Source organism: Salvia splendens, chromosome 3 (assembly GCF_004379255.2).
Source record: "Salvia splendens isolate huo1 chromosome 3, SspV2, whole genome shotgun sequence".
In the NCBI taxonomy this organism is placed as follows: domain Eukaryota; kingdom Viridiplantae; phylum Streptophyta; class Magnoliopsida; order Lamiales; family Lamiaceae; genus Salvia; species Salvia splendens.
In genome coordinates, this window is record NC_056034.1 from 42734037 (window position 1) to 42759591 (window position 25555).

At 37.4% G+C, this 25555-nt stretch overlaps 4 protein-coding genes across 4 annotated transcripts; all 4 read left to right on the plus strand.

The window, feature by feature from the left end:
• The first annotated feature begins 210 nt into the window (after nucleotides 1–210).
• On the plus strand, nucleotides 211–7921 carry LOC121796179 (probable sucrose-phosphate synthase 1). Its single transcript, XM_042194940.1, has 13 exons — nucleotides 211–535; nucleotides 626–715; nucleotides 1537–1778; nucleotides 2075–2138; nucleotides 2309–3004; nucleotides 4332–4445; nucleotides 4582–4713; nucleotides 4820–4996; nucleotides 5603–5656; nucleotides 5734–5796; nucleotides 5901–6827; nucleotides 6964–7091; nucleotides 7370–7921. The coding sequence occupies exons 1-13, from the start codon at nucleotides 353–355 to the stop codon at nucleotides 7626–7628; spliced, it is 3129 nt and encodes a 1042-aa protein (XP_042050874.1). The 5' UTR covers nucleotides 211–352; the 3' UTR covers nucleotides 7629–7921.
• Nucleotides 7922–13023: 5102 nt separating this feature from the next.
• Nucleotides 13024–15370, plus strand: LOC121793510 (heptahelical transmembrane protein 1-like). The gene is made up of 4 exons (XM_042191529.1): nucleotides 13024–13430; nucleotides 13548–13640; nucleotides 14291–14339; nucleotides 14442–15370. The coding sequence occupies exons 1-4, from the start codon at nucleotides 13141–13143 to the stop codon at nucleotides 15108–15110; spliced, it is 1101 nt and encodes a 366-aa protein (XP_042047463.1). The 5' UTR covers nucleotides 13024–13140; the 3' UTR covers nucleotides 15111–15370.
• Nucleotides 15371–15561: 191 nt separating this feature from the next.
• Nucleotides 15562–18665, plus strand: LOC121793367. The gene is made up of 3 exons (XM_042191364.1): nucleotides 15562–16256; nucleotides 17350–17534; nucleotides 18013–18665. Exons 1-3 carry the CDS (start codon nucleotides 15791–15793, stop codon nucleotides 18481–18483), a joined length of 1122 nt encoding a protein of 373 aa, XP_042047298.1. The 5' UTR covers nucleotides 15562–15790; the 3' UTR covers nucleotides 18484–18665.
• A 5335-nt stretch (nucleotides 18666–24000) lies between these two features.
• On the plus strand, nucleotides 24001–25021 carry LOC121793475 (36.4 kDa proline-rich protein-like). Its single transcript, XM_042191487.1, has 2 exons — nucleotides 24001–24665; nucleotides 24752–25021. The coding sequence occupies exon 1, from the start codon at nucleotides 24037–24039 to the stop codon at nucleotides 24652–24654; it is 618 nt and encodes a 205-aa protein (XP_042047421.1). The 5' UTR covers nucleotides 24001–24036; the 3' UTR covers nucleotides 24655–24665; nucleotides 24752–25021.
• Nucleotides 25022–25555: the final 534 nt, after the last annotated feature.

Below are 25555 nucleotides of genomic sequence, written 5' to 3' on the forward strand. Positions count from 1 at the left end.
TTTGGGACACCTGTAGAGTTAGATAAAAATAAACCTATATTTATTCGTAAAATTATCTCCGTAGCAAACTCCTAGACTGTGACGAAATACTGTTGACTTCAGTGAAGAAAGGGAAACGGAAATTGACACGTATTAATAAAGTGGAAATGGAAAGAATAAATAAAGAAAAATAAAAACAATATTGCTATATATTCTGTAGCATATTTAGCACCTCAGCTTCGCATTTGCCTTCGCCTTCGCCTTCCCTTTCATAGTTTCTGCTAATATTCCCAGAATCTTTCCTCCAAAATCTACCTCTCGTTCTCACTGTGTCACTCAACTCACGCAAATCCACCGAGATCAGTGGTGAGAAATGGCGGGAAATGATTGGATTAACAGTTACCTGGAGGCGATTCTCGACGTCGGCCCAGGGCTCGACGAGAAGAAGTCGTCTCTGCTGCTCAGGGAGAGGGGGAGGTTCAGCCCTACCCGCTACTTCGTGGAGGAGGTCATCACTGGATTCGATGAGACCGATCTCCACCGCTCCTGGATCCGAGTATGTCTCCATGCGGATGCATCTATATTCTTCTTCTTCTTACTGTTTGTGTTTCCAAGTGCGTGATGTTTCTGTGTGTGATTGGTGTAGGCGCAAGCGACGAGGAGTCCGCAGGAGAGGAACACGAGGCTGGAGAACATGTGCTGGCGGATTTGGAATTTAGCTCGCCAGAAAAAGCAGGTAGTTTAATGCTCTAATCAGAGGAAAAAAGGATCGATTCAAGTGATGTTGATTTGTAGGAGATTTGATTTGTGTTATGATTTATAAGGATGTGGTTTGATGAAATGCGATGGCTGATCTGAGATTATTTTTGGTGTTTAATTGATTATCAGTGTGAAATGATTGGTGTAAATCTTACTGATAGTTGTTTGTGTTTTGCGGTGCTTTTGAATGCAAATCTGCATGCATTTTAGCATATCTAAATATTGGGGGCAGGAACATATATGAGTCGATATATTGTCCGTGTCAATAAAATAGTTGTTGGAGGAATCTGGAATGTGACGTTATTGTAGCATGCTTGTATGTGCATTTTCTGCAACCTATATGCAATACCTCCATTTTTCCTACCTCGATTCTCTGCTGTCAGCTGACTGCATTTTATGCTTCAAGCTGTTTTCCTGCACTAGTGTAGTGCCAAAGCCTTTTTGCAGAAATTACTGTGAATTGAATGTCATTTATTTGGCTGCTCATACAATATGATTAGGGTTCCATCGTAAAACTTTCTCCCAGTCCTTTTTTTTTCCATGTGTAGTCGACCGTGTCCCTGAATTTAGTGGTCATTCTTCATCAAATGTTGCCTTGATGTTTGACTTGTTACTTTCTGACTATGGAACGGTTTTTTATCTGTTTACATTTTGCATTATAGTGCACACATTTCATGCTAAATACCTAGAACTTTTGGCTCCTACTCATGTTCCATTAGTGGCTGAAAGGTTAATTGAACTTCCTTCTAATACTTTAGCTGAAATGCATAATTTTCTGACGATGAATAACCTTGCTAGCTTGAGAGCGAGGAAGCTCAAAGAGTGGCGAAACGCCGTCTTGAGCGTGAAAAAGGTCGCAGAGAAGCAGTTGCAGATATGTCTGAAGATCTATCGGAGGGGGAAAAAGGAGATGTAGTTGCTGATCTCTCATCTCATGGTGAAAGCACAAGAGGTCGGTTACCTAGAATTAGCTCTGTTGATGCTTTGGAGGCCTGGACTAGTCAACAGAAGGGGAAAAAGTTGTACATCATATTAATTAGGTACTCCATGTCAATGTGATTTCACAGGACATTTGGCACAAAATTAAATCACTCCTTTTCTTTTGTTTTTGCATTTGAACTCTTTAAATGAATGTTGAACCATTTTTGTAGAGTTATTTTTTCTATTGATTTCTTTAATCTTCTGCATATTAAGTCTACCAAGCTTTTGAGCTGAGACAGCTGGATTTGGACATGCATGGTTTAACTGATGCATGTCCAAACTTTATAACCCAATCATTTTTGTACCTTAACTTAATTGCATGCTTTGAGCTTTCTTGACTCTATTACTTTTGCAGCCTCCATGGCTTGATACGAGGGGAAAATATGGAGCTTGGCCGTGACTCTGATACCGGTGGTCAGGTAGTGTTTGGTTCCAAATATTTTCATATTATCAGAATCCAACTCTTAGTAATCAGCTTGTTTGATAGTACTTTATTTGTTGCCTCATAGAGTGGTAATTAAAACTATCATATGGTAATTTCTGCGACTTCCTTTTGATATTGTCAGTTTTGGTTGCATGTGTCCTTCAGGTGAAGTATGTTGTTGAACTGGCTAGGGCATTGGGTTCTATGCCTGGTGTTTATCGTGTTGATTTGCTTACGAGACAAGTTTCATCACCAGAAGTTGACTGGAGCTACGGTGAACCCACAGAGATGCTACCTCCACTAAACTCTGACATGATGGATGAGATTGGAGAAAGTAGTGGTGCTTACATAGTTCGCATTCCTTTTGGTCCAAAGGACAAATATGTTGCAAAAGAACTTCTATGGCCTCATATTCCTGAATTTGTTGATGGTGCTCTTAGCCATATCATGCAAATGTCAAAGGTTCTTGGTGAGCAAATTGGTAATGGACAGCCAGTCTGGCCTGTTGCTATTCATGGGCACTATGCAGATGCAGGTGACTCTGCAGCCCTATTATCTGGAGCATTGAATGTTCCCATGCTTTTCACTGGTCATTCACTAGGCCGTGATAAGCTAGAGCAACTTTTAAGACAAAGCAGATTGTCAAGGGATGAGATCAACTCTACCTACAAAATAATGCGTAGGATAGAGGCAGAAGAATTATCTATTGATGCCTCGGAAATCGTCATAACTAGCACAAGACAGGAGATAGAGCAGCAGTGGAATTTATACGACGGTTTTGATCCAATTCTAGAGCGCAAACTACGTGCTAGAATTAAACGCAATGTGAGCTGTTATGGAAGGTTCATGCCTCGCACAGCTGTAAGTACTTCATTTCTGTTTTAAACAAGAACTATGCAAAAAATTCAAATGCTCTTAAATCAGTCATAGTTATGCTTATGCGGAATATATTCTTATTATTTCTATATTGAGCAATATACTAAGTTAAGATGGCTATTATTTAGGTCAGGTCTTCTTTGAAAGTTTTCGCAGAACTGCTTACTTGGGCATTCTTAGAGGTGCCAAAGATCTCCTATTTGGCTAATGAAAAGAGTCCTAGTTCCAGCTTCATTTGTGTACAATGAAAAACGGAACTCTTCTGTGGTGATGATATTCTCACCTAGTAAGTGGGAATGTTTTTCGATACTGCATCTTTTAGGAAATATTTGAATATAATTCCAGTAGACCCTTTTAGGAAATAACATAGATTTTAGATTCAGTTAAATGCCTTAAATATGAGCATTTTACCAAAATAACCTTCAATTAGCTTTCTCTAACTGGACCTGCAGGTCCAACTTGGAATTATTAATCGAGAAAATAAAAAATCGAGTCGTTGTCCGCATCATTAATAACCTCCATTCCTACTAGGAAGTTATGGTTCTGTTCCTCTATTTCCACATCACAGTCCTGCCTCAGCTTTACCTGTCCCTCGTCTGCCTTCACTCCCTCCACCACCTTCTTTACCATCTGTGGTGGCTCCTTCCCCTCCTCCACCACCTTCTACATAACCTTCTTAGTGGATCCTGCTCTGTAATGTGTAGCTCTGCATTGTAGTAGCCGGCCTTCAAGTACACTTTAATGTGTAGCTCTGATCATGTTTTGGTCATGCATACTTGCTGGGGAAATCGAAATTCTCACTTGCAACACATTAGCCTCTCCATTTTGCCACAGCTAGACCTGTTTGTTGAATATATTCCACGTTGACCAATGACTTCATTAGTTTTGATTTTAATTTGTTCTCGAAAGGTCTAGTCATCAACTCATTGTTAATTGACTGGAAAAGGGATCTGGTGTAATTTTTTATTAAAATACTCGAAAGTTAGGTATTATGCAATTTCTAAACACATGGTTATTTCTGTGAAAAAGTTTGAACATGAGGATTACTGTTGTAATTGTCCCAATCTTTTTATTCATGTTAGAACATCCAAGACCAGTAAGAGCTTTTTTATCTTTTAAGTTTGAACTGTGGTAAATTTCTCGAAAGAAGTAAGAACCACCACCTGAGACTTAGACAAATCAGGATGTCTATCTTTTTGTCATTACAATATAGCTGCTGTACTTTTCTCGTTTTATTTTGCATTTTCTCAAACAAGATTCTGTTGCTGCATTTCTAGCTGTTTCATTGAGACCATGGGTTTCTTTTTTTAAGGTTATTCCACCTGGGATGGAATTTCATCACATCGAACCACATGATGGAGATATGGACACTGAAACTGAAGCAAACGAAGATGGAAAAGCTCCAGATCCACCTATTTGGACTGAGGTTGCACCAATCCTTTGTATACTCAGTTATCAATATAACAAGACTTAATTTACAGATTTCGACTTTTGTGAAATATGTCCAAGATTTTTGAGTACCCATAGTCTTTGTCCAGTATCTTATACTGATGTATAAACAGATAATGCGCTTTTTTTCAAATCCGAGGAAGCCTATGATTCTAGCACTTGCAAGGCCAGATCCAAAGAAAAACCTCACGACCTTAGTCAAAGCATTTGGGGAATGTCGACCACTAAGGGAGCTTGCTAATCTTGTAAGTTGCAAAATGAAAACATAAATGTTTGGTAAGAACTTCATTTTTATTTTATGGTCAGAACTGGTGCTGGAGTTCTTAGCCTTTTCCTTCTTATATTTTGCAGACTTTAATAATGGGCAACCGGGAGAATATTGATGAAATGTCGGGAACAAATTCTTCAGTTCTTCTGTCAATCCTTAAGCTGGTTGATAAGCATGATCTTTATGGCCAAGTGGCATATCCTAAGCACCATAAGCAGAATGATGTTCCTGATATATACCGTCTAGCAGCAAAGACCAAGGTACTCTCATGTTTATCTTGCAGCTCATGGGTGCCTTTGAAAGTGGTTCTTTCCAATTGCTTTTATGCTCTTTACTTAATCAAAAACTACTCTCTGCAGTGCTATTAAAAATGGACATGCCAATAATTGTTAAACTGCCCATTTGCAGTTCCAGTTAAGGAAAAATTTGAACTTCTTTGTGGTGATGGCTAGATGAGTGGGTGTCTTGCTCCTGTTGTTCATTTTGTGCTATGATTAGGTTAGTTTATGCATGGTGCAAGAGATATTGTATAGTAAGTGTACCCATAAATCAACATCTGCTAGTTTTTACTACATTTTGTCTCCTAGCAGGCTAATTTGTCTTGGTGAGTGGTTAGTGGTTGGTGGTTACTGCTCTTGACAGGAGTAGGAGTTGTGCTGCTACGGCTCATTGACTTATAAGCATACATGTGAAAAGTCAGGAGATTGATTAGTTTCCATGAAGCATTCAAATTTTACTGACAAAATGCTTGAGCCCATTGTTATATGAAACCTGACAATGACTCATCCTACTTGGCCAAAGTTTCCATGAACCTTCTCTAATCTTATTATTAACTTACTGCATATTAACTTATTATTTCTTGACAGGGTGTCTTCATTAACCCAGCTTTCATTGAGCCTTTTGGGCTTACACTGATTGAGGTTTGCCTTTGATTTACAAAATCTTCAATTTGAAATATTTTTTCATGCAACCTACATAAGTTCTCTGCCATTGTCAGGCTGCAGCATATGGCTTACCGATGGTTGCAACCAAAAATGGTGGTCCTGTTGATATACAGAGGGTATGTCTCTTTCTTTTTCTTGTTGTTTTCATGTTTCCATTTGTATTTTTTTTGTTTACCTCCTGAAGATTGATTCCCACTTTGGTTGGTCATGTTAATGACAGGTTTTAGACAATGGTCTCCTTGTCGATCCCCATGATCAACAGTCAATTGCTGATGCTCTTTTGAAGCTGGTTGCAGATAAGCATCTTTGGGCAAAATGTAGAGCTAACGGATTGAAAAATATTCACCTTTTTTCATGGCCAGAACATTGCAAGACATATCTCTCCAAAATAGCAACTTGTAAACCAAGACAACCTTGTTGGTTAAGAAATGATGACGACGACGATAACTCGGAATCAGATTCACCAAGTGATTCCTTGAGGGACATACACGATTTATCATTGAACCTGAAGTTCTCCTTTGAAGGAGATAAGAACGAGAGCCGGGACAATGTCGATGGTTCTGTAGACTCTGAAGATCGAAAAATTAAGCTTGAAAATGCTGTGCTCTCATGGTCTAAGGGAATGGCAAAGAATGCACAAAAACCTGGGTTGACTGAAAGGGTGGACTCCAATACTGGAAAGTTCCCAGCATTGAGAAGAAGGAAGCACATATATGTCATTGCTGTGGATAATGATGCAAGTGCTGGTCTTTCTGAAACTGTTAGAAATATTTTTGAGGCTGTTAAGAAGGAGAGGACAGAAGGCTCTGTTGGATTTATCTTAGCAACATCATTTAACATTATTGAAATACGTTCGTTTCTGATTTCAGAAGGATTAAACACCACTGACTTTGATGCATTTATCTGCAATAGTGGTGGTGATCTTTATTACTCATCTGCTAATTTAGAAGATAACTCATTTGTGGTGGACTTGTATTATCATTCGCATATTGAATACCGCTGGGGAAGTGAAGGATTAAGGAAGACCTTAGTGCGGTGGGCATCTTCTTTAACAGATAAGAAGGGACAAAAGGAAGAACTTGTTGTTGAAGATGATGAGACTTCTGCAGATTACTGCTATTCTTTTAAAATTCAGAAGCCTGGAGTGGTAAACACATATCTCTATTCTAAATAAGACCTGTTTACCACTTCTCATAATTTGCTGGAGTGGTAACATTTACTAGTATTTAAGTATACTACGGTTATCCTAATTATAAGCTTGACATAAATTTATTCGGTTGCAGGTTCCCGCTGCAAAGGAACTAAGAAAGTTGATGAGAATTCAGGCACTACGTTGCCATGTTATATATTGTCAAAATGGAAGTAGAATCAATGTGATTCCCGTTTTGGCTTCTCGTTCCCAAGCACTCAGGTAGTAGTTCCTTTCCGCTTCTCAGTTATTATCACATTCCTCAATTTAGTGTATCATAATTATAATTGTTTGCTCTGTCATTACACGTATTTTATTATAGTTTCATACATCTTATTATGTTAAAAGTACAGCTTCTGTTTTTAATCAACACATTTAGAAAATTAGACTTGTTTCTGCTCCAGTTTCGGTAGTTCCTTATATTAGTTCCTGTACAATTACATGAGAAATACAGAATACAAATAGGCTGCGAAACCTAACACGAAGAACATACTCTTCAGGTATCTGTATCTTCGCTGGGGCATGGACTTGTCAAAGGTGGTGGTTTTTGTCGGGGAGAGTGGAGACACTGACTACGAACAATTGCTTGGCGGTGTTCACAAATCTGTAGTTCTGAGCGGAGTTTGTAGCAGCCAAGTCGATGCTAGCAGAAGCTACCCACTCACAGACGTCATAGCTTACGACAGCCCTAATATCACCACAACCAGTGTCTCCGATCTCCGAGCATCACTGGAGGAGCTGAAAGTCCTCAGTGGCTAATGCTTCCAGTTACCACCACACCCTGTTGCACCATATCCATCTAAAATAAATTAAGCATACGTGTTTTCGTTCATGCTACTTTACGATAAATGGCAGATACACACTACTGCCAGTCTGCGAGGGAGCTTATAACTTGGTTCCTTACGTGAAATAATACATTTTCTTCTTTGTTGGGTCAAATTGAAGCATAAAAAAAGTTACCCGTTTGCTACTTTGTTGTACAAGTGTTAGTACTAGCAAATGTGATATTTGTACAGATCTTCCGATTTTCTTATTAAATCACAAATTTCTCATGTTGCTTCTTTTATTCTTCTTATTTTTTTGTAGTTACAGGTAATTAAGTTTATAAATGCATTCTATCTTTTATATGCTCTTTTGTTTTGTTTTATTTTAGTTGAAGGACATTGTGGTGCAATTAAAAATCCCACAGTGTTAATTAGATCTCATTAGCGTCGGTACCTAAATACTCCATTCGTCCGCCATTAGGTGTAATGTGAAACCCTATTATCTTTTATGGTAAAAGTGAATCGGGACTCCTATTTCCTGACGGACTTAAATAGAAAAACGAGACTCTTATTCGCAAACGGAGGGATTAATTTTTTGTGAAAAAACCAGGTACAGTTGAAAGGCCTAGGGGTTAATAGTCAATAACAATTTAGTTCTTTTAACCAAACTAAATAATTAACATAGTGCACAATAGGCACTATAAATGTAAGATTTAATTAATTTAATCTAATCAATATAAGATTGATTCGAGCATGTAATCTTACTTTAATGCATTCCCATTTCTTAAATATATTTATTCAACATTATCACCAAAATATAAAAAACATAATTCTCGATTCGGCCAAACGTTAGAATATGATTGTCTTAACCGAGGACCTCTCAAAGGGCATGAAATTAAATCTCAATTATAGCCTCTACCACATCAACTACTGTAGTCAATTAAAATATGCAAAATGTTACAGTTATATAGATTGAATTATTGTACCAACTCAAATTCATTATTTTTGTCATTATAACTGATCGTACCATGATAAGAGAGCTTTGCCCTAATTATTTTTGCCACCATCTTAAAAAATTATTCCTTTTCGATTTATTCTTACATAATTTCGTGTCTTTTAACACAATTTTCTTACTAAAATATTGAATTTTCGATTAAAAAAATTCCGAAATTACTCTTAAGAGGTTAACTAGTCAATCACGGCATGCCTTTATGAGATAGTATTATATTGTTATTGTTAGTTAAAGAAAAAATGATAAATTGAAGTGAATAATGAATGTAGGTATAGATATTAATGAGCAATAAAGAAATTAATGGTATGTGAATAGCTGTTTAAATACAACGTAACTCACCTTCCTGCCCTATTCATTCATGACTCATAATAACTCTCCGATTACAGCCTCCCACCAAAAATTTAAATAATTAAAATTTAAATTCCACTCTAAATATAATTTCGTAAACACAATTTAATTCGTAAAAATCAAACGATGCTCCTAGCGAATGTTAGGGAAATTGGATATTATAAATTTTATGTTCGTAATCTATAGTAACTTTGGCTCAACTATTCGTACAAAACGTTGGATTTTACAAATTCTAGAATAAAAAAGGTATTTTTAACTAATACCAGAATTTTCTAGGAATAATGTTAACTGCATGTTCCAAAAAATATGTAAGTAGTGTGGTTCTTTAGTCTGGTGTGGTTTTTCTTTATCTTGAAATATTGATAAAATGTTTTATTTTCTTTGAAAAGGTATGAAGTATAATATGAAAATTATTGGAGACCATCCTTTTACATATGAATGCACATGCACAACAATTAAAAACCTTTAGCTCTCTTTAATAGTATAAATTACATTAAAGAAATTCCTCTACAAATATTGATGTTATCATATTTTATCCTCTCTCTCTATATATATAGTCCTATCGTTTTAGTATTGTATTGATCAATTGAGTATCTTTATAAATCAATAATACTAATAATTATTTATGTTCTAATATTAAATTGCATACTTTTCGTCTGCGTCGAAGATGAGTAGTAATATACTTACTTACATAAGTACTCCACATAACTGATTAATTTCTAATTAATTAAATTTCTAAAGCTGTCTTCTGTAATTATGTTGTAACCATCATGGTTTGCAAATTGTGAACGTCAAATTAGACGTTGACTGACTTTATTGTGGTTTCGTGACGGTTTGATAATGATTTCAAGAAACAAAACAAATTACCGAATCCTAGATTTATTTTGTTTCGAGTTTTAATTAATAACTGCACCATAGAGTACAAAGTCACTACTTAGGGCACCCGCAATGGGGCGCCCGATGGCGTCCATCGTCCTCGGGCGCGGACGATGCCCACATTATGGGTGCCCGCCATCGTCCTACGTCCGCGCCCGATGCATCGTTCGCTCCCTACGTCGCGGACGATGGCCTATCCTCCGCGCCATTATGCGCTCGGCGGACGATAGGCCATCTTCCGCGACGTAGGGCGCCCCATTGCGGGATCGACGGACGATGGTCGCGGATGATGGCACGCGTTTTTTATGGCTATTTAAACCTCGTTTCTCATTCACTTGTTCGTACGAACATCTCACATCTCTCATTTCTCTCATCTCTCACAATTCTACCTCTCTCAAATACCAAAATGAACTACGACGATGACGCAACTAGTTCTAGCTCCTCGGAGTAGGGTAGTTCGACCTCGGCCACCTCGTAAGCCTTAGATGCAGCCGTTGAAGAGGCCATGGTGGAATGCTTAGCCCAAATGCAGCGCGAGGAGGCTGCGGCGGCGGCGGAGCAGATCCACAAGCTGTGTCCGACGCGACCACGAGGCAACTCACGAACGTCTGGTTGCAGACTATTTTGCCGATCAACCACGGTGGGGACAGACTATTTTCCGCCGTCGGTTTAGAATGTCGGCGTCGGCAGACCTGGCCTTACACCGTTGCAAAAGTGCACGGCCGCACTCCGTCAGTTGGCCTATGGCACCACGGTGGACATTTTCGACGAGTACCTCCACGTCGGGGAGACAACAGGCCGGGAGTGCCTGAAGAGATTTTGTAGGGGAGTTGTGGAGGCCTACGACGACACATATTTGCGCAAGCCGACTGCCGCTGATTGCCAGGGCCTGATGAAGATGCACGAGACGGCGCACGGCTTTCCTGGGATGATAGGGAGCATCGACTGTATGCACTGACAGTAGAAGAATTGTCCGACAGCGTGGAGAGGACAATTCACTAGTGGATACAAGGGCAGCCACCCGACGATGATCCTCGAAGACGTCGCTAACCATCGGCTTTGGATCTGACATGCTTACTTCGGCGTAGTCGGGTCGAACAACGACATTAACGTCTTCAACTCATCCACCCTCTTCACCGAGCAATGCAACGGCAACAGCCCGGCCATCGAGTTCACTGCCAACAGACGCCAATACCACATGGGGTACTACTTGGCCGATAGCATATACCCACGGTGGCCTGTTTTTGTGAAGACGATCAGCTGCCCAATTGGTGAGAAGAGGGCTTTATTTGTGCAAAAGCAGGAGTCGGCACGGAAGGATGTCGAGCGGGCATTTGGTGTGCTCCAAGCACGGTGGGCAATTGTGAGAGGGCCGACTAGTCTCTGGTTCAAGGAAGTCATCGCCGATGTCATGTATGCGTGCATAATCATGCACAACATGATAGTCGAGCATGAGGGTGAGAGCATCACCGACTGGAACGATGATGATGGTGCATCTAGCTCGTCCAGCACGGCGACCGAGCCCCATGCTAGAGGATTACTGCCGGGCTTCAATGAGGTTCTAGCTAGACAGGCCTCAATGCGCAACCAACATGACCATGTTCAGCTCATAAACGACATGATTGAAGAAGTGTGGGCCCGTAACGCCGTCGCTGAGTTTGCGTATTTTTTTAATTCGTATTGTAATCTATTAATTTCTATAAATGAAATGAAGTTTTTTCCCAATTTTTGTAGTTATTTAAATATTCAAATAAAATGAAAATGCATATGGCGCGCCATAGGACGCGCCTTAGGCGCCACATTGTAGGTGGGGGTAGGAGGATAAAACTGATGACATGGCGCGTCATAGGGAGCCCCATGCCTTAGCTACAAATCTACAATCGCCCGATTGCTAATGGCCTTAGCTACAAATCTACAATCATAACAACTAAACCAACTCCTCAAATTAAATTAATATAAATAAATCGCGAAATAGAGTTTCAACTAAGTTTCCTAACTAAATAGATCGACAATTCTCAACTACCACTTAATTTTGCCCAGACAGAAAACAATCTAACAGAATTCATTAACTTTTTATTACTTTAAAAAAATTAAGACTAATAATGATTAATAAAATGCATACGTTTCCCAAACCAAAATTGGTTAATATTACTTTCAAGACTCTTTAATTAGTAAAAGAGCCAAATCCAATTTCTTCCTTCAAAATAATTGAATATTTAATTTAGAAATTCCCTTTATCATATGTTGCTTGATAATTGATATCATCGATCCCAAAAGCATAATATAAATAGCATATATTGTAACGAATGATAAAAGAAACAATATATTTTTCTATGTATAGTGGTAACTTGATATAGTCTCCAAATCAACAAGAAACAAATAACCCTTAGATCCAATAATTTTCTTAATCATAAATGATCAACCACCATGAGAATCCCAATAACTTCACCTATGTACATAAAAAGAAATATAGAAGCAATTGATCTTATCAATCTATTTGTATATAACTATATATTATGAAAAAAAGCAAACAAAACCATGACTTTTACATGTAATAAGATGACACCAACACATTATATATAGAATCCTATCGATGACCTAACCACATGTAATTAAAACATACATGTGAGGGTCTATTCATTTGTATTTTGGATGGACTGTGGATGTTATGTCTTGTGATTAAGAAATTTGGCTTTAATTAAATGTGTGTGATTTGGAATTGGAATAGGTTGTTGTAAAATGTGTGTATTTTGGATGGATTATGAATGTGTATTTGATTGTCCGTACTTCAGCAGAACACATGCTCAATAAATGCTCCCGTCACTCCAACTAAATATGCATCGACACCACATGTCGCAATCACGTCCGTCCATAATTCACACCCAAGGACCGATATCTAGTCTCGGTTATAATAAAAGAAATGATCTAACATGAGCACAACTTTCTCTCCATATATGTGCAACTTTTCTTTTCTTACATGAATCAATACTCATTCCTATATATCAATCCCAAAAAATGTACTATACAACTATGAAGTTTCTATAGATTTTCTAGAGACCTCAAACATATACTCAAAAATCTATCAAAATTTCATACTTCAAATAAATAAATAAAATAAAATAAAAAGAATTCATACTTTAAATGATGCTTGTTGGCACAGTTGATGATCAGCCTCTTGTGCAGTTATTACTCCAACCTAACCACCCCAACCCCCAATCTCTCTCAAGAGCTATGAATATGGTTTCCATTCTGTGGCTGAATCCAAGAATTCATGCCACCAAATAACACCATGACCACCCGAAGCAATCAACAAGGCTGCGTTTTGAAGAGAAAATCCAAAGCCACTATGGATCAAGACAGAATCATCACATGTTGTTTGGACAGCAAAAAAGATGAGAACAAGAACAAAGGGAAAACATTTCCTCTCTTGTCTTTTCATGAATTGCCAGATTATATGAAGGATAATCAGTATATATTGAGGTATTACAGGTCTGAGTGGCCTCTTAAACTCGCCTTTTTCAGCTTGTTTCGATGGCATAATGAGACACTTAATGTTTGGACGTGAGTACACTTTTTCTCTTTTGTTGTCTTAATTAGTACTACTACTTTTTTTTTATTGTTTTATGTAAGAATTAATGTTGATTTGATTGATCTGTGGTTGTTGTTTTGGTGTTGCAGGCACTTGATTGGGCTGTTGTTGTTTGTGGGATTGACTCTTGCTAATGCTATGCATGTTTATGAGGTTGCAGATTTCATCACAATGTTTGCTATGTAAGTCCCATTGTGACGCCCTTCCGATGGATCTGTAATGATTATTTTCGTATGACTTTGCTTGCTATACTCGCCCCTGTAGCATTATAAACTGTATTGTTACTCTTGCTTCTATCGGTGATACGATGAAAAGGGATTTTGTGTAAATTTATATACGAAACTGAGATAATTACCTTTTAGAAAACCGAGATATGGGATTTTGGGAAAAAAGATAAAAAGGAAATAAAGCTGATCATTACTCCAAATTGAGGTACGAATAACCAACCATCGTACTGTAAAAAAGGATATGTTCGATCAGGGTCAAGGGGCTTAAGCCCTTAACATCCTCTATCAATGATCTGAATAACTCAAAAGATATATTTTCGAATAATATTAAAAAAACATAGCCTCTATCATTGTTTTTTTTTGCGTCCGTCCCTGGTTTGATATATTAGGGCTTTCTGAAACGGTCTACTAAATCCATCTGAGTTGTAACTATTTGCACTTGAAGGCTTGATTCCATCCCAAATTTCTCAATCAATTAGCCATTTTCTTGATCCAATGTTCATGTACATTGATAACTCAACTTATGTACTATGATCCAATTTCAAGAATGTTTATGTTTCTTAATGTAGGCCTTAATCAAGTTTTGTAATCCCATTTCATGACAGGCAATTCCCATCAAGTGCAGAAGCCAACATCTCCAACAAATTCTCAGCTGTGAGCCTTCACCTTCACCATCGCCATCGCCATCACCATTTGCTCTTGTTTATTTTTCTTACAAAGAAGCAAAATAGACTAACAATGCATTTGCAATAGCAGGGGACAAAAAATGTAATAGAGTTGAACCAAAAAATGGACATAACAAAATCAACAACACCAAGCTGGCCTTTCTATGTCTTCCTCTGTGGCTCCATGTTCTGCCTCCTCTGCAGCAGCCTCTGCCACCTCTTCTGCTGCCACTCGCGCCGCCTCAACACGCAGCTCCTCAACCTCGACTACGTGGGCATCACCGTTATGATCATCGCCTCCTACTTCCCCCCCATGTACTACATCTTCCAGTGCACCCCTCACTGGCAAGTGGTCTACCTCACCGGGATATCCGTCCTAGGCGCCTGCACCCTCCTCACCCTCCTCACCCCGGCCCTCTCGTCTGGGAAATGCCGCTCCTTCCGCGTCCTCCTCTTCGTCTCCATGGCTCTGTTCAGCATCATCCCTGCTGTCCATGCCGCTGTGGTCTACTGGAGTGACCCTCACCGCAACGTCATACTCGCGTATGAGGGCGTCATGGCGCTCTCGTATTTAGTCGGGACCGTGTTTTACTTGAGCCGGGCGCCCGAGCGGTGGAGGCCCGGGTGGTTCGATTTGGCGGGGCAGAGCCACCAGATATTCCATGTGTTTGTGGTGATGGGGGCTTTGGCACATTATGGTGCTGCTGATATTTTCTTGAGGTATAGGAGTAAAATGAGGTGTGACAAACTTGGTTATTGATGTATTATTCTTATTATTTGCCATATACTCCTATGTATGTGGCTATAGGTTTAAAAAGGTCTAAAGTGCAACTTTGAGTTGCGTGAGAATTGGGTCGGGTCGGGTCGGGTTGGGTCGGGTCGGGCAAGCGACGATAATTTGATCGTCATTGGCAATTAGGTAAGGTTGGAACACATTTGATTAGCCACAGATGTATTTGAGTTGCAATTTAAAATAGTGGACTTTTTCTTGTCGTTAAATATTCTAGCGACAACGATTAACATTGGATTTTATCACTAATTAATACCTCTAGAATTTTATGGTGGAAAAGAAATGTTTTACATGCTCATTTCATTGATTATTTTGTATATGCAAGATTATATTTTACGAGAGAGAATCATATAATGATCGTATAACCGTGCACGGAATAAATAAAATAATGCCATTTTTAAATAAAAGCACGGAGTCACGAATGTTTGTAAAAATACCGATAAAAAAAGCAAAAAGAGATACACTCCCCAAAAATCTTCGCACAATCGTAACAAAACACAAAAAAGAATTCAACTTTGATCAGATTCCTCACTGAAACACTCAAATCCATCGATTCAATCCACACACACAGCTAAAAATTCAATAGTTATCACACAATCGCAAAACTCACTGCAATAACCGATCAGAAATTGAAAAGGAATTGAAGAAAAATGTCATCTTGGATCCCTCAACTCTTCAATCCCTTCACCGACGGCGATGATAATCCCAATCCGCCTGAACATCCCCCACCCCAGAAAAGCGCCACCGCCGCCGCTAGAGATGATCTCTCAGCCGTGTTCCGCGGCGTCGCCGCCTTTCTTGCGCCTCCCCCTGCGGCGGCGGCGTCTTCGTCGTCTGAGCCGGCTTCCTCGTCGGAGACAATTGAGGGGATTAAGAGTGATTTGGCTGAAATTCAGGGCACATTCAGATCGGGGCTGTCGTTAATTTCGTCGAAGATTAGTTCAAATCTGCTGCAGCTCCAGAATCAACTCGGTGATAGAGATGATGGGAGTGATGATGCGGAAGAAGAGGAGGAAGATGGATTGGGCATTAGTGATGAGATTTTGGATTTTGTTTCGAAAATCTCGAGGCGGCGGGAGCTGTGGACTGATTTCCCTCTTTCCTTGCCTGATGATGGTAATGCTAATTTTATTTGGAAAGTTGTAATTTTTTATGGTTTTTACTTGTTTCCATAGTTATAAATGCTATGTTGTTTGTTATTGATGTTACTCCTATCATCTTTGAGGAATGATTTTGGATATTTTTGGGGTCGGATATTAATGTGTTTATTCTTGTGAATCTTTCTTTATGTCATTATGTGTTGTTTTGATAAGGGGAGACCTTGAGGTTAGTGGATGTTGAGCTTGCTCGAATACGTCTCTATTCAATTGTTTCGTGAGATATTAGAAGGTTAAGAAGTCCTAAGAAAAGTGTGAGAGATTGCCAGTTTATATGTATAAGCATATATAGGTACATAGTGGAGGTAACTGACACGTGCATTTCGATGTTCATGTGGTAATTGCTTTTCTAATAGTTTAGAATCGTGAACTGATTGATGAATTTAAAGTTATGAAGTCGCGGATGATGGTTTGTGTTAAAAAAACATGTAAATTTGTTGGCCAGTTGCGTGGTTCTTGTAACTTGTTGTTCAGCACAGAGATTTTCGATTGTTGAGGTCTAGTTGGTGCATGATCAAGATAGGGTAGATTCATCTATATCCAGCTATGAGGTGAATGGATCAATACCTAACTGTTTGGGTTTTTAATAGGTTAACATAGCTTGGGATATTAGTGCCATTTGGCTTTGGCTTTAGAAGATGATGATTTAGTTATAGTACTAGGTTTGTAGTTGTTAGGAAGGACGAACGAATTCCAATTGAATTTTTACCAAGTTATTTGGGCTGGAAAATGGTAAGCATATCTGGACTGGGATTTAGAAGGTGATGATGCGGTTATGTAAAGGTATGTAGTTAGGAAGGACACACATATTCGGGTGTCAGCTATGTGGTGTTATGATATCGATGAATGTGTGTGTGACTTAAATAATTATTTGAATAGACCAATGGCAAGGTATCTATACTAGTGGTACTCACACAAATGTCATAAAATGTTTGTGTGTGTATGTTGTGTGTATTGAAAAGTTGGAGCCTTAACCTTATAAGCTCAACCTACCACTTTAATTTACTAAGGTGGAATATGATCCTTGTGCTGACTAAGATACTCTATTACAGATTTTCATTTGTCGGATTATCAGAGAGAACATGCGGAAAATATTGAACATTTAGTACCCGACTTTGAGACGCTGAGGCAAATAATCTGCACTCAAATGAGAACGGAGAAGTTTTGGCTTATCTACTTTATTCTACTTCTCCCCAGGTTGAATGACAAAGATCTGAAGCTTCTCTCGACTCCACAGGCAAGCCTTAGAGTTTTTAGTTAATATGGAGTAATTTACTTTCTGTTGAAAGCCATGGAACCTGCATCAGATGATCATAATGTTTAAGCCATTAGAAGAATCATCAAATTGTGTTTCTAGGGTCATTACTTATAATATTTGTGATGCTAAGAAATTAAAACCATGTCATTTATTTAGCTGTTTCGATTCTTAATATGGAAAAGAAAATTTGAGATGTTTGAGTTGGCTATGCGTATGGAATGAGTGATTTATTATGTGCTCCTTCCGTTTCCTATATTAGTCATTACATTGATTTGCTCAGTTATGTGTAGCAAGTGACGCGATTAGAGCGAACTTCCCTCTTTCTACTCTTCTCTTTTCCAGAATTAGAAATGGATTAAAGGATCATTTCCATATTTGAATCAAAAAGATGCTCGTTGTTCATCATTGACACACTATCTTCATATTTGTCGGTTACAAAGTGATTGGTTTTCTGCAGGTTGCCAAAGCAAGGGAGACACTTTTGAAGCAGCTTCAAAATAAGAATGATCAAGAAACCGCCGAAGGCCCTGCATCATCTGATGCTAAGAATACATCCACTGAGACTGTAAATCCAACTAAACCGGGAGAGACTGTTGAAGAACCTGAACCTGAATCCGGTCATCAGCCTGATGCAGTTGAGACACATCTGCTGACTGATGCTAAAGAGAAATCCCCAAACGAGGATGATGTTTCGTTTAGTGATCTTGAAGATGACGAAGATGATGATCCATCGCAGAAGCTATCATCAGCACCTAGAGCATCAACGAGCGACAAAACATGGGTTCAACTGGACGAGAGCTCTGGATCTCAGGGGCCTAAGCAGAACGCGGGCCATGGTGTCTCGAAAGATAAAGATTCAGAAGGTGAAGACTCGAACGACTGGCTCACCGTTGATGATACCGATTTTGATAGCTTGGGAGCAGTGTGAAACTTCTCATGTGTAAATTTGTTTCTCCATTCCTATTTTTTTTTTACCTTTACATTTCTGTGTATTAATTAGCTACCTTGATAATCAAAAGGTGGATGTGTGTTATCACAATACATGTCAAGAAATTGCAGATTCTTTCTTTCTTATCATTTTAATGTTGCTTATATTTGTCAACTGTGATATATATGTATTTGTTAAATTTGTATAAAATCATCAGTTTTTAGTGTAGTAGATTGATTGTATACGTATTTCAAAAAATTATAAGTTTGGTAATTGATTTGCCTTCCTTTTTAATAATAGTTAGAATTCTTTTGGGGAATGAGGAGTTTGTGCTTTATAAAGCTAAATTTAACAGTATAATTTGATTGGCTAAATATTTGTGCATTAACAATTTAACATAAATAATCTGGTAAATCTAGATTAAACTTTTTATGAAATTATTGGATTCAATGATCTAGGCTCGACCTTTTAGAATTCTCCCCCTCTCAAGGGTAGCATCTCACCATTCCGACACCGTAAAAACACCACTTCCCGTCCGACTTACATGCAGTGACGGATCAAGAACGCAATTTTGGAAAATTCGTTAAGTAGAAATTATGATTTACAGTCCGAAATGAATGAACAAAAAAAGACCGGTGATTTTTAAAATTTAATAAAATGTAAAATTATATTAATAAAAATCTCAAAACAACGTTTTCTTAGAAAAAATTGCAGACTATAAGCAGGAGGTAGACCAATTAAATTATTTTGAATATTTTTTTAACTACAGAAAATTTTGAAGATTGCTTTCTGGATGGATGAGGTTGTTTGCTATTTGCTGTTTGCTGGAGCTTTTCATCCATGATCTAGTTTATTGATTTCTTAGCTACTGTTGTTAGACGCCACTAACTGGTTTACAATATGGATATGTTGTTAACTATGTCGAACGCTAGTGAATATTTATTTGTGCTCCCAGTTATCAACGTTGCAAAAATTCTAATTCTGTTTTATTAGTATGTTGATGCATTGATTTTAGGCTGCTACTCTAACCCTTGTCTAATGTTGATTCTCTATTGTATCATGATTCAACAAATTTGTAGGTAGTAGATAATACACCCTCCGTCCATAAAAAATAGTTTCATTTGAGGACGGCACGGTTTTTAATGAGAATTTTGGTAAAGTTGAGCCAGATCTTGATTTCATGGTGGACACCAAAGTTGAGCCAGATTTTGTGACGTTTTACACTTTGATCACTGGATATTGCAAGAAGGGCCTATTGGATGAAACATTTCCTCTCTGTGGCATGCTTCCTTCTCACAAAATGGCGGCCAACACAACCACTTATACTACCCTCATACATGGACTCTTCAACACAAACAGATATGTGGATGCCTTGACACTTTTCAATGAAATGAGAGATAAAGGAGTACACCCTGATAGGGTGACATACAACGTCATTTTGCGAAGTCTGGTGAGGATAAATGAGTTGATCAAGTTGGTAGCAGTCCTCGAAGATATGCACCTAAGAGAAATCCATGTGGACATTTCTACTTCGTCGATGCTAGATCGATTGGGATGAGAATTGAGATGAAGAAGATATGATTTGGCATCGTGGATCAAGTTGCTAAAGAAAGTGATACATGAGGACAGAAGTTAAGTTAGCATCATGGAATACAATTGACAAGAGGTACTAAATTGAAATATTGTAAAAAAATAATTGATTTTGTCTTGGATTTTAATATTTTGAATATTTTTTAATTATAGAAAATTTTGAAGATTGTTTTCTGAATGGTTGTTTGTTGTTTGCTGGAGCTTCCATCCATGATCTACTTTCGTGATTTTTTAGCTATTGTTTTTAGATGTCACTAACTGCTTACAATATGGTTATGTTGTTAACTATGTCGAATGGTAATGGGTATCTGTACTCCAAGTTATCAACGTTGCAAAAATTATAATTATGTTTCATTAATATGTTGATGCGTTGATTTTAGGTTCGTACTCTAATGTTGATTATCTACCGTATCCCGATTCAACAAATTTGTAGGTGATAGATAATACTCAACTCCGTCCACAAAAAATTGTTCCATTTGTGGACGGCACGGATTTTAATAAAAAATCTGGTAAAGTAAGAGAGAATGAGATAAAATAGGTAAAGTAATAGAGATAAGGAGAAAAAGTAAGTAAAATAAGATAGAGATACGAAGACAAAATAGGTAAAATATAGGAGAGAGGAGAAAGAGTGAGTAATATATGAGAGAGACTTTCCATTTATAGAAATGAGATAATTTTTTGTGGACATCCCACAATGTATTCACATGAGTGCTTCAACTAGATACCTAGCTAATTTCTGAGCTCGGTGGTCCGAGCCAGTGACGGATCCACGTGAGAACAAAGGGGTACGAGTACGAGTGTATCCCCAAAATAGTACCAGTTAAGTGGCGCAGTGGACAGTGGTAGAGGTCTCTCTATTAAACATTAGAGTCGGGCTCAAATCTCTTCAATAGCGTTTTTTGTTCCATTTATGGATTCTGAATCCTTGTTTTAGTTCCGGTGTAGGTCAATTTTAGCTTTTTCTCGTATATATTTTTTACTTTTCTTCTAATTAATCCATTTTTCTTCCATTCCTTAATTTCTTTTGTGAAGAATTTTAATTATTGTGCATTTAGTTTTTATCTTTTCAGTTACTAATAATTTTAAAATGTGTATATTATTCTCTCCGTCCCACAAGAATATGAACTCTTTCCTTTTTAGTCCGTCTCATAAGAATAATCATTTTTCAATTTTGGAAACTCTTTTCACTCTAATGAGGTCAGACCCACTCTCCACTACAATATTTTAATTACTTTTTGTTTCTACCTTGCACCGGAATTTAAGTTACGAAATCTTCACTATATTGAGCTTGTTCGCTATTATTTCTCTTGTTTCACTTTTACTATACATGATAAATATATAAAACACATAGCAATATATTTCATTAGTATATTTAGCTCGTATTTTATAATCAAACTGAGACTTAAATTCTACTAGGACTTAAAAGTTGACAGTTACAAAAAGAAAGTAGATGATTGAATGGGGACTTGTTTTTATATTTAACTACAATACTACATGGAACAAAATAAAAATGAAATTACAAAAAAAAGAAATACAGAGAGAAGATTACAAAAATGACAGATGATCTACCACTAGTATGAGTTGTTAGCATCCCCCCACCCTAAATTAATCAAACACTTCATATCATCATATGTATTATTGTGAACATATATACATATACAATATTAAATTATCATAGGATGTAAGTGGGCCTCAAGCACATGCATAGTCACGGACTGAAGTTGCATACATTATTATTTTCCATTTATATGATATACTACTCCATAAAATATTACTGATTTCCATTTATATGTTTTGAGATTTAAGATTTAGGGTTTAGAATGTAGAATTTTTACTAAACGATTTTCTGAAAATATATAGAAAAGAATTTTAACTAAATCCAAGAGAGTGTTAATTCAAGGAAGCATAAAGGCGTTTTATCAATAAAATAGCATAGATATATTTACAAGCGAATAAAATATGCTACAAAAGTTAAAAAATAATACTACTATTACAGTTATCGAGTGAAAATTTAAATTGAATAAAATAGGTGCATTTATGTCATATTTATCATGCATGATTGATAATCTTAACAATTATATTAGCATATCTTGTGGATAGATAATATTATATACACATTCATGAGGGCCCAATATATGTCAATATATGCATGTTGATCACTTGATGCATCCAACCAAAAAGCTAGATAGAAGCAATAAATTAAATAGGGTAATAAGTTATAATTAATCATAGTAAGGAAACTATGAGTTGTTGGCTTATATCAGAATAGCAAAATCCAAGAAAGATTGAATCAATTGCTAGCACCCAAGTCTTACTAGATGTTTGTTATTGTTGTTACTTTAGTTGTTCGAATATATTTGTAAGAATAAAAATGTTTTCTCTTTTTATTGATAAATAAATAGAAATTTTAAGGGGTCGTATAACGATGAACTTAAATATGAGACATTTGATCTCTGACATCAACCACTCTATCACTAACCCAACTCATGCATACAAAAATACTTTCCTTTTATTTTTCCTATATCTAGTACTTTCCTATTATTTTTCCTAAATGTAGTTATAATAGATATTAAAATAATATATGCTATATACAAACTGGTTTTTATACCATACGTTGACTTAATTAGTTAATTTGATTTATTTAAACAAATTGAACTTCACTTTAACAGAAAAAAAATGATAAAATGAAATTAAAGGTCAATTGTAGAATGAGCGAAGATAAATTAATTAGAACATGATGAAAAATTGAAAATAGAGGCAATGTAATTATTTGGGATGGAATGTATGATGTAACCATCAAGATTATTCTGGCATTGCACATAACAATCATGAATTTCTTTTGTTTTTCCTATCCAATATGGGTACCTTACTATTTTCTAATTTTAATCATGAAAATAACTACTCACGATCAATTATTCAAATCATCAAAGTCAATCAAATAACTATATATATATACTTCGATTTTTTGTGTTTATGCGTTTTTGCAATCACGTTCATACCTTACCCATGCATCTCTAATCTATTAATTTGAACCTTTTCAAAATATTCAATTTTCCACTGATACAATGAATATTTTTTATTGAACATGTTTTATTGGTTGATACGAGTTGAGTTTTTGTTAGGGTAAATTGATAATATATAGCCGCGCGTTTAATTTATTTTACAAGGCTTCACGATTGAGTATAAACTTTATAACTTGTCTAAGCAAGAGCCTAAATATAAAATAAATAAATGTAACGCGTTGATTTGGTTTTTTTCGATTGTTATGACTCATTGTTTTATAATTATCCATCTAGGATTGAGTTGTGAGATTATTATATGATTATTTATTTAAAATTAAGTTGTGAGATTCAATCTCATTAACCAAACACAGTACATATTTCATCATGAGATATCATTTTTATAACCAAACGAACTCTAAGACTATGGAATTTATCAAAGAAGAGGAAGTGAGAAAAACCATAAAAAAATATGGTTCTCGAAGATCCATGCATGCTACACAAAAATAGAAACACGCTGAGCAATGTCAGATCAAGGTGAGATCGACGGGTTTAACCAACTCCACCGTCAACCCATATCAAAAAACTCTATAAAACTCCATTTTTGAAGTTGTCGTAAGCTCTACTTCAAAACTTCAAGGTTAAGGTTCACTTACGTTTTTCGTCCGTCATTGGTTATAATCCCACTCCCACACACCTCCTTTTGACGCCGGCGATGACATGTGTTCAACCCCAACAGTTTAATATTACACGACACTAGAAAATCAAACAAGAATTAGGAGAGATAGTTGATTGATAATGAATTAACATGACATTTGACAACTAGCATGTTTTGGCATTGGTTATATGCCGTCACATGCTATGCTTTTAGGGTTTGTACTCTCCCAACACTCACTCTTTCTCTCTATATATATAACACACCACTCCTCTCTTCATCATCCCCATCTCTACTCCATCTTCAACCATGGCCTCTTTGAAAATCATAGCCCTCCTCCTCCCCCTCCTCTCAATCATCTCCACATCCTCCGCTTCCCTCCTCAAACCCGACTGCGGTTCCTGCTCCGAACCCTCCCCCACCGCCGACCCTAACCTCCCCCTCCCGCCAGTCGGAATTCCCAAACTACCCCTCCCGCCAGTCGGAATCCCCAAACTACCCCTACCACCCGTCGGCATCCCAAAACTACCCCTCCCGCCCGTTGGAATCCCCAAATTGCCCCTCCCGCCAGTCGGCATCCCCAAACTGCCCCTTCTGCCGCCAGTTTTGGGGAAGCCGAAGGGCAAGGGCAAGGGCAAGGGCGGGTGCCCTTCGCCATCAAAGGGAGCGACATGCCCCATCGACACGTTGAAGCTAGGCGCATGCGTGGACCTTCTAGGAGGGCTGGTTCACGTGGTGTTGGGAGACCCCGCCGTGAACGAGTGCTGCCCCGTCATCTCCGGCCTGGTGGCGGTAGAAGCCGCCGCCTGCCTCTGCACCACCCTCAAGGTGAAGGCGCTCAACCTCGAAATCTTCGTTCCTTTAGCTCTGGAGCTATTGGTCACCTGCGGCAAGACTCCGCCGCCCGGCTACACTTGCTCTCTCTAATTCATCCCATTGTAAGATTTTTAATACATAAAAATCTCCATTTTATGAATTTAGCTATGTTTTTAATAATATCTATATACTTACATTAATAATGCAGATTTGTGGGAATGTTGAAGTATCTGACATGAGAGGATGTCACATTAATCAATTTCCATTTCGTTGATTGCTAGATTGGGATGTATGTTTGTTGAATTGTTTAGTTTGCAATTGTTCATCTTGATTTCATTATGTAAAAGTACTAGCTCCGCACTCATATGCGAGGAAGCAATTATTGAACATTATTTTTCGTGCAATTGTACAAGTGTATTGTGCTTGAGAAACATGCACAAAAACATGGTTTGGAGAAATTTCTTTATATCGTTTTTAACCTTTTTATAGTATTATTCATTACAAAAACACATGAAAAAAAAACATCATTAAGATCACTGAAAATGAATATGAAGGGTTAGCCAAATAATTGTAGTTGGATTTTCCATAAAAGTGGCCCCATGAAAGATTGATCGTGATGAAATTGATTGGAATCAGTATTGTCAGACATGCATGGGGTATATATACTTTGTCGTTGCCCCTTCACCATGTGTGGTGCCTAATATTACGCTTTCGATTTTCTTTTTCCATTTTCTTTTTTTCTTTTTCTACTACAAAAATTGAACCTGCAATACAAAATTGAGTGAAAGTTTGAATACACGTTAAAGATTTCAACAATTTATAAATTTGGGTCTTAATTGCAATTATTCAAAATATGAATCAACTTTAAATAAATTTATTACTCCATGTAATTAGTACAGTTTCTGTATTCTGCTATTCGTCCGTGATCTATTGACCCAATTTGCAATTTTTAGGTGTCCAATAAACTATCAACTCATTCTTTTTTTTTTAGCCCCACAAAGTTCACTTAATT

Coding starts and splice junctions, on each gene's coding strand:
- LOC121796179 (XM_042194940.1), top strand. CDS start 353: ATGGCGGGAAATGATTGGATTAACAGTTACCTGGAGGCGATTCTCGAC. Junction 4,714..4,819: donor TAAGGGAGCTTGCTAATCTT/GTAAGTTGCAAA, acceptor TATATTTTGCAG/ACTTTAATAATGGGCAACCG. Junction 6,828..6,963: donor AAATTCAGAAGCCTGGAGTG/GTAAACACATAT, acceptor ATTCGGTTGCAG/GTTCCCGCTGCAAAGGAACT.
- LOC121793510 (XM_042191529.1), top strand. CDS start 13,141: ATGCCACCAAATAACACCATGACCACCCGAAGCAATCAACAAGGCTGC. Junction 13,431..13,547: donor GAGACACTTAATGTTTGGAC/GTGAGTACACTT, acceptor TTGGTGTTGCAG/GCACTTGATTGGGCTGTTGT. Junction 13,641..14,290: donor TTCATCACAATGTTTGCTAT/GTAAGTCCCATT, acceptor ATTTCATGACAG/GCAATTCCCATCAAGTGCAG.
- LOC121793367 (XM_042191364.1), top strand. CDS start 15,791: ATGTCATCTTGGATCCCTCAACTCTTCAATCCCTTCACCGACGGCGAT. Junction 16,257..17,349: donor TCTTTCCTTGCCTGATGATG/GTAATGCTAATT, acceptor ACTCTATTACAG/ATTTTCATTTGTCGGATTAT. Junction 17,535..18,012: donor AGCTTCTCTCGACTCCACAG/GCAAGCCTTAGA, acceptor GGTTTTCTGCAG/GTTGCCAAAGCAAGGGAGAC.
- LOC121793475 (XM_042191487.1), top strand. CDS start 24,037: ATGGCCTCTTTGAAAATCATAGCCCTCCTCCTCCCCCTCCTCTCAATC.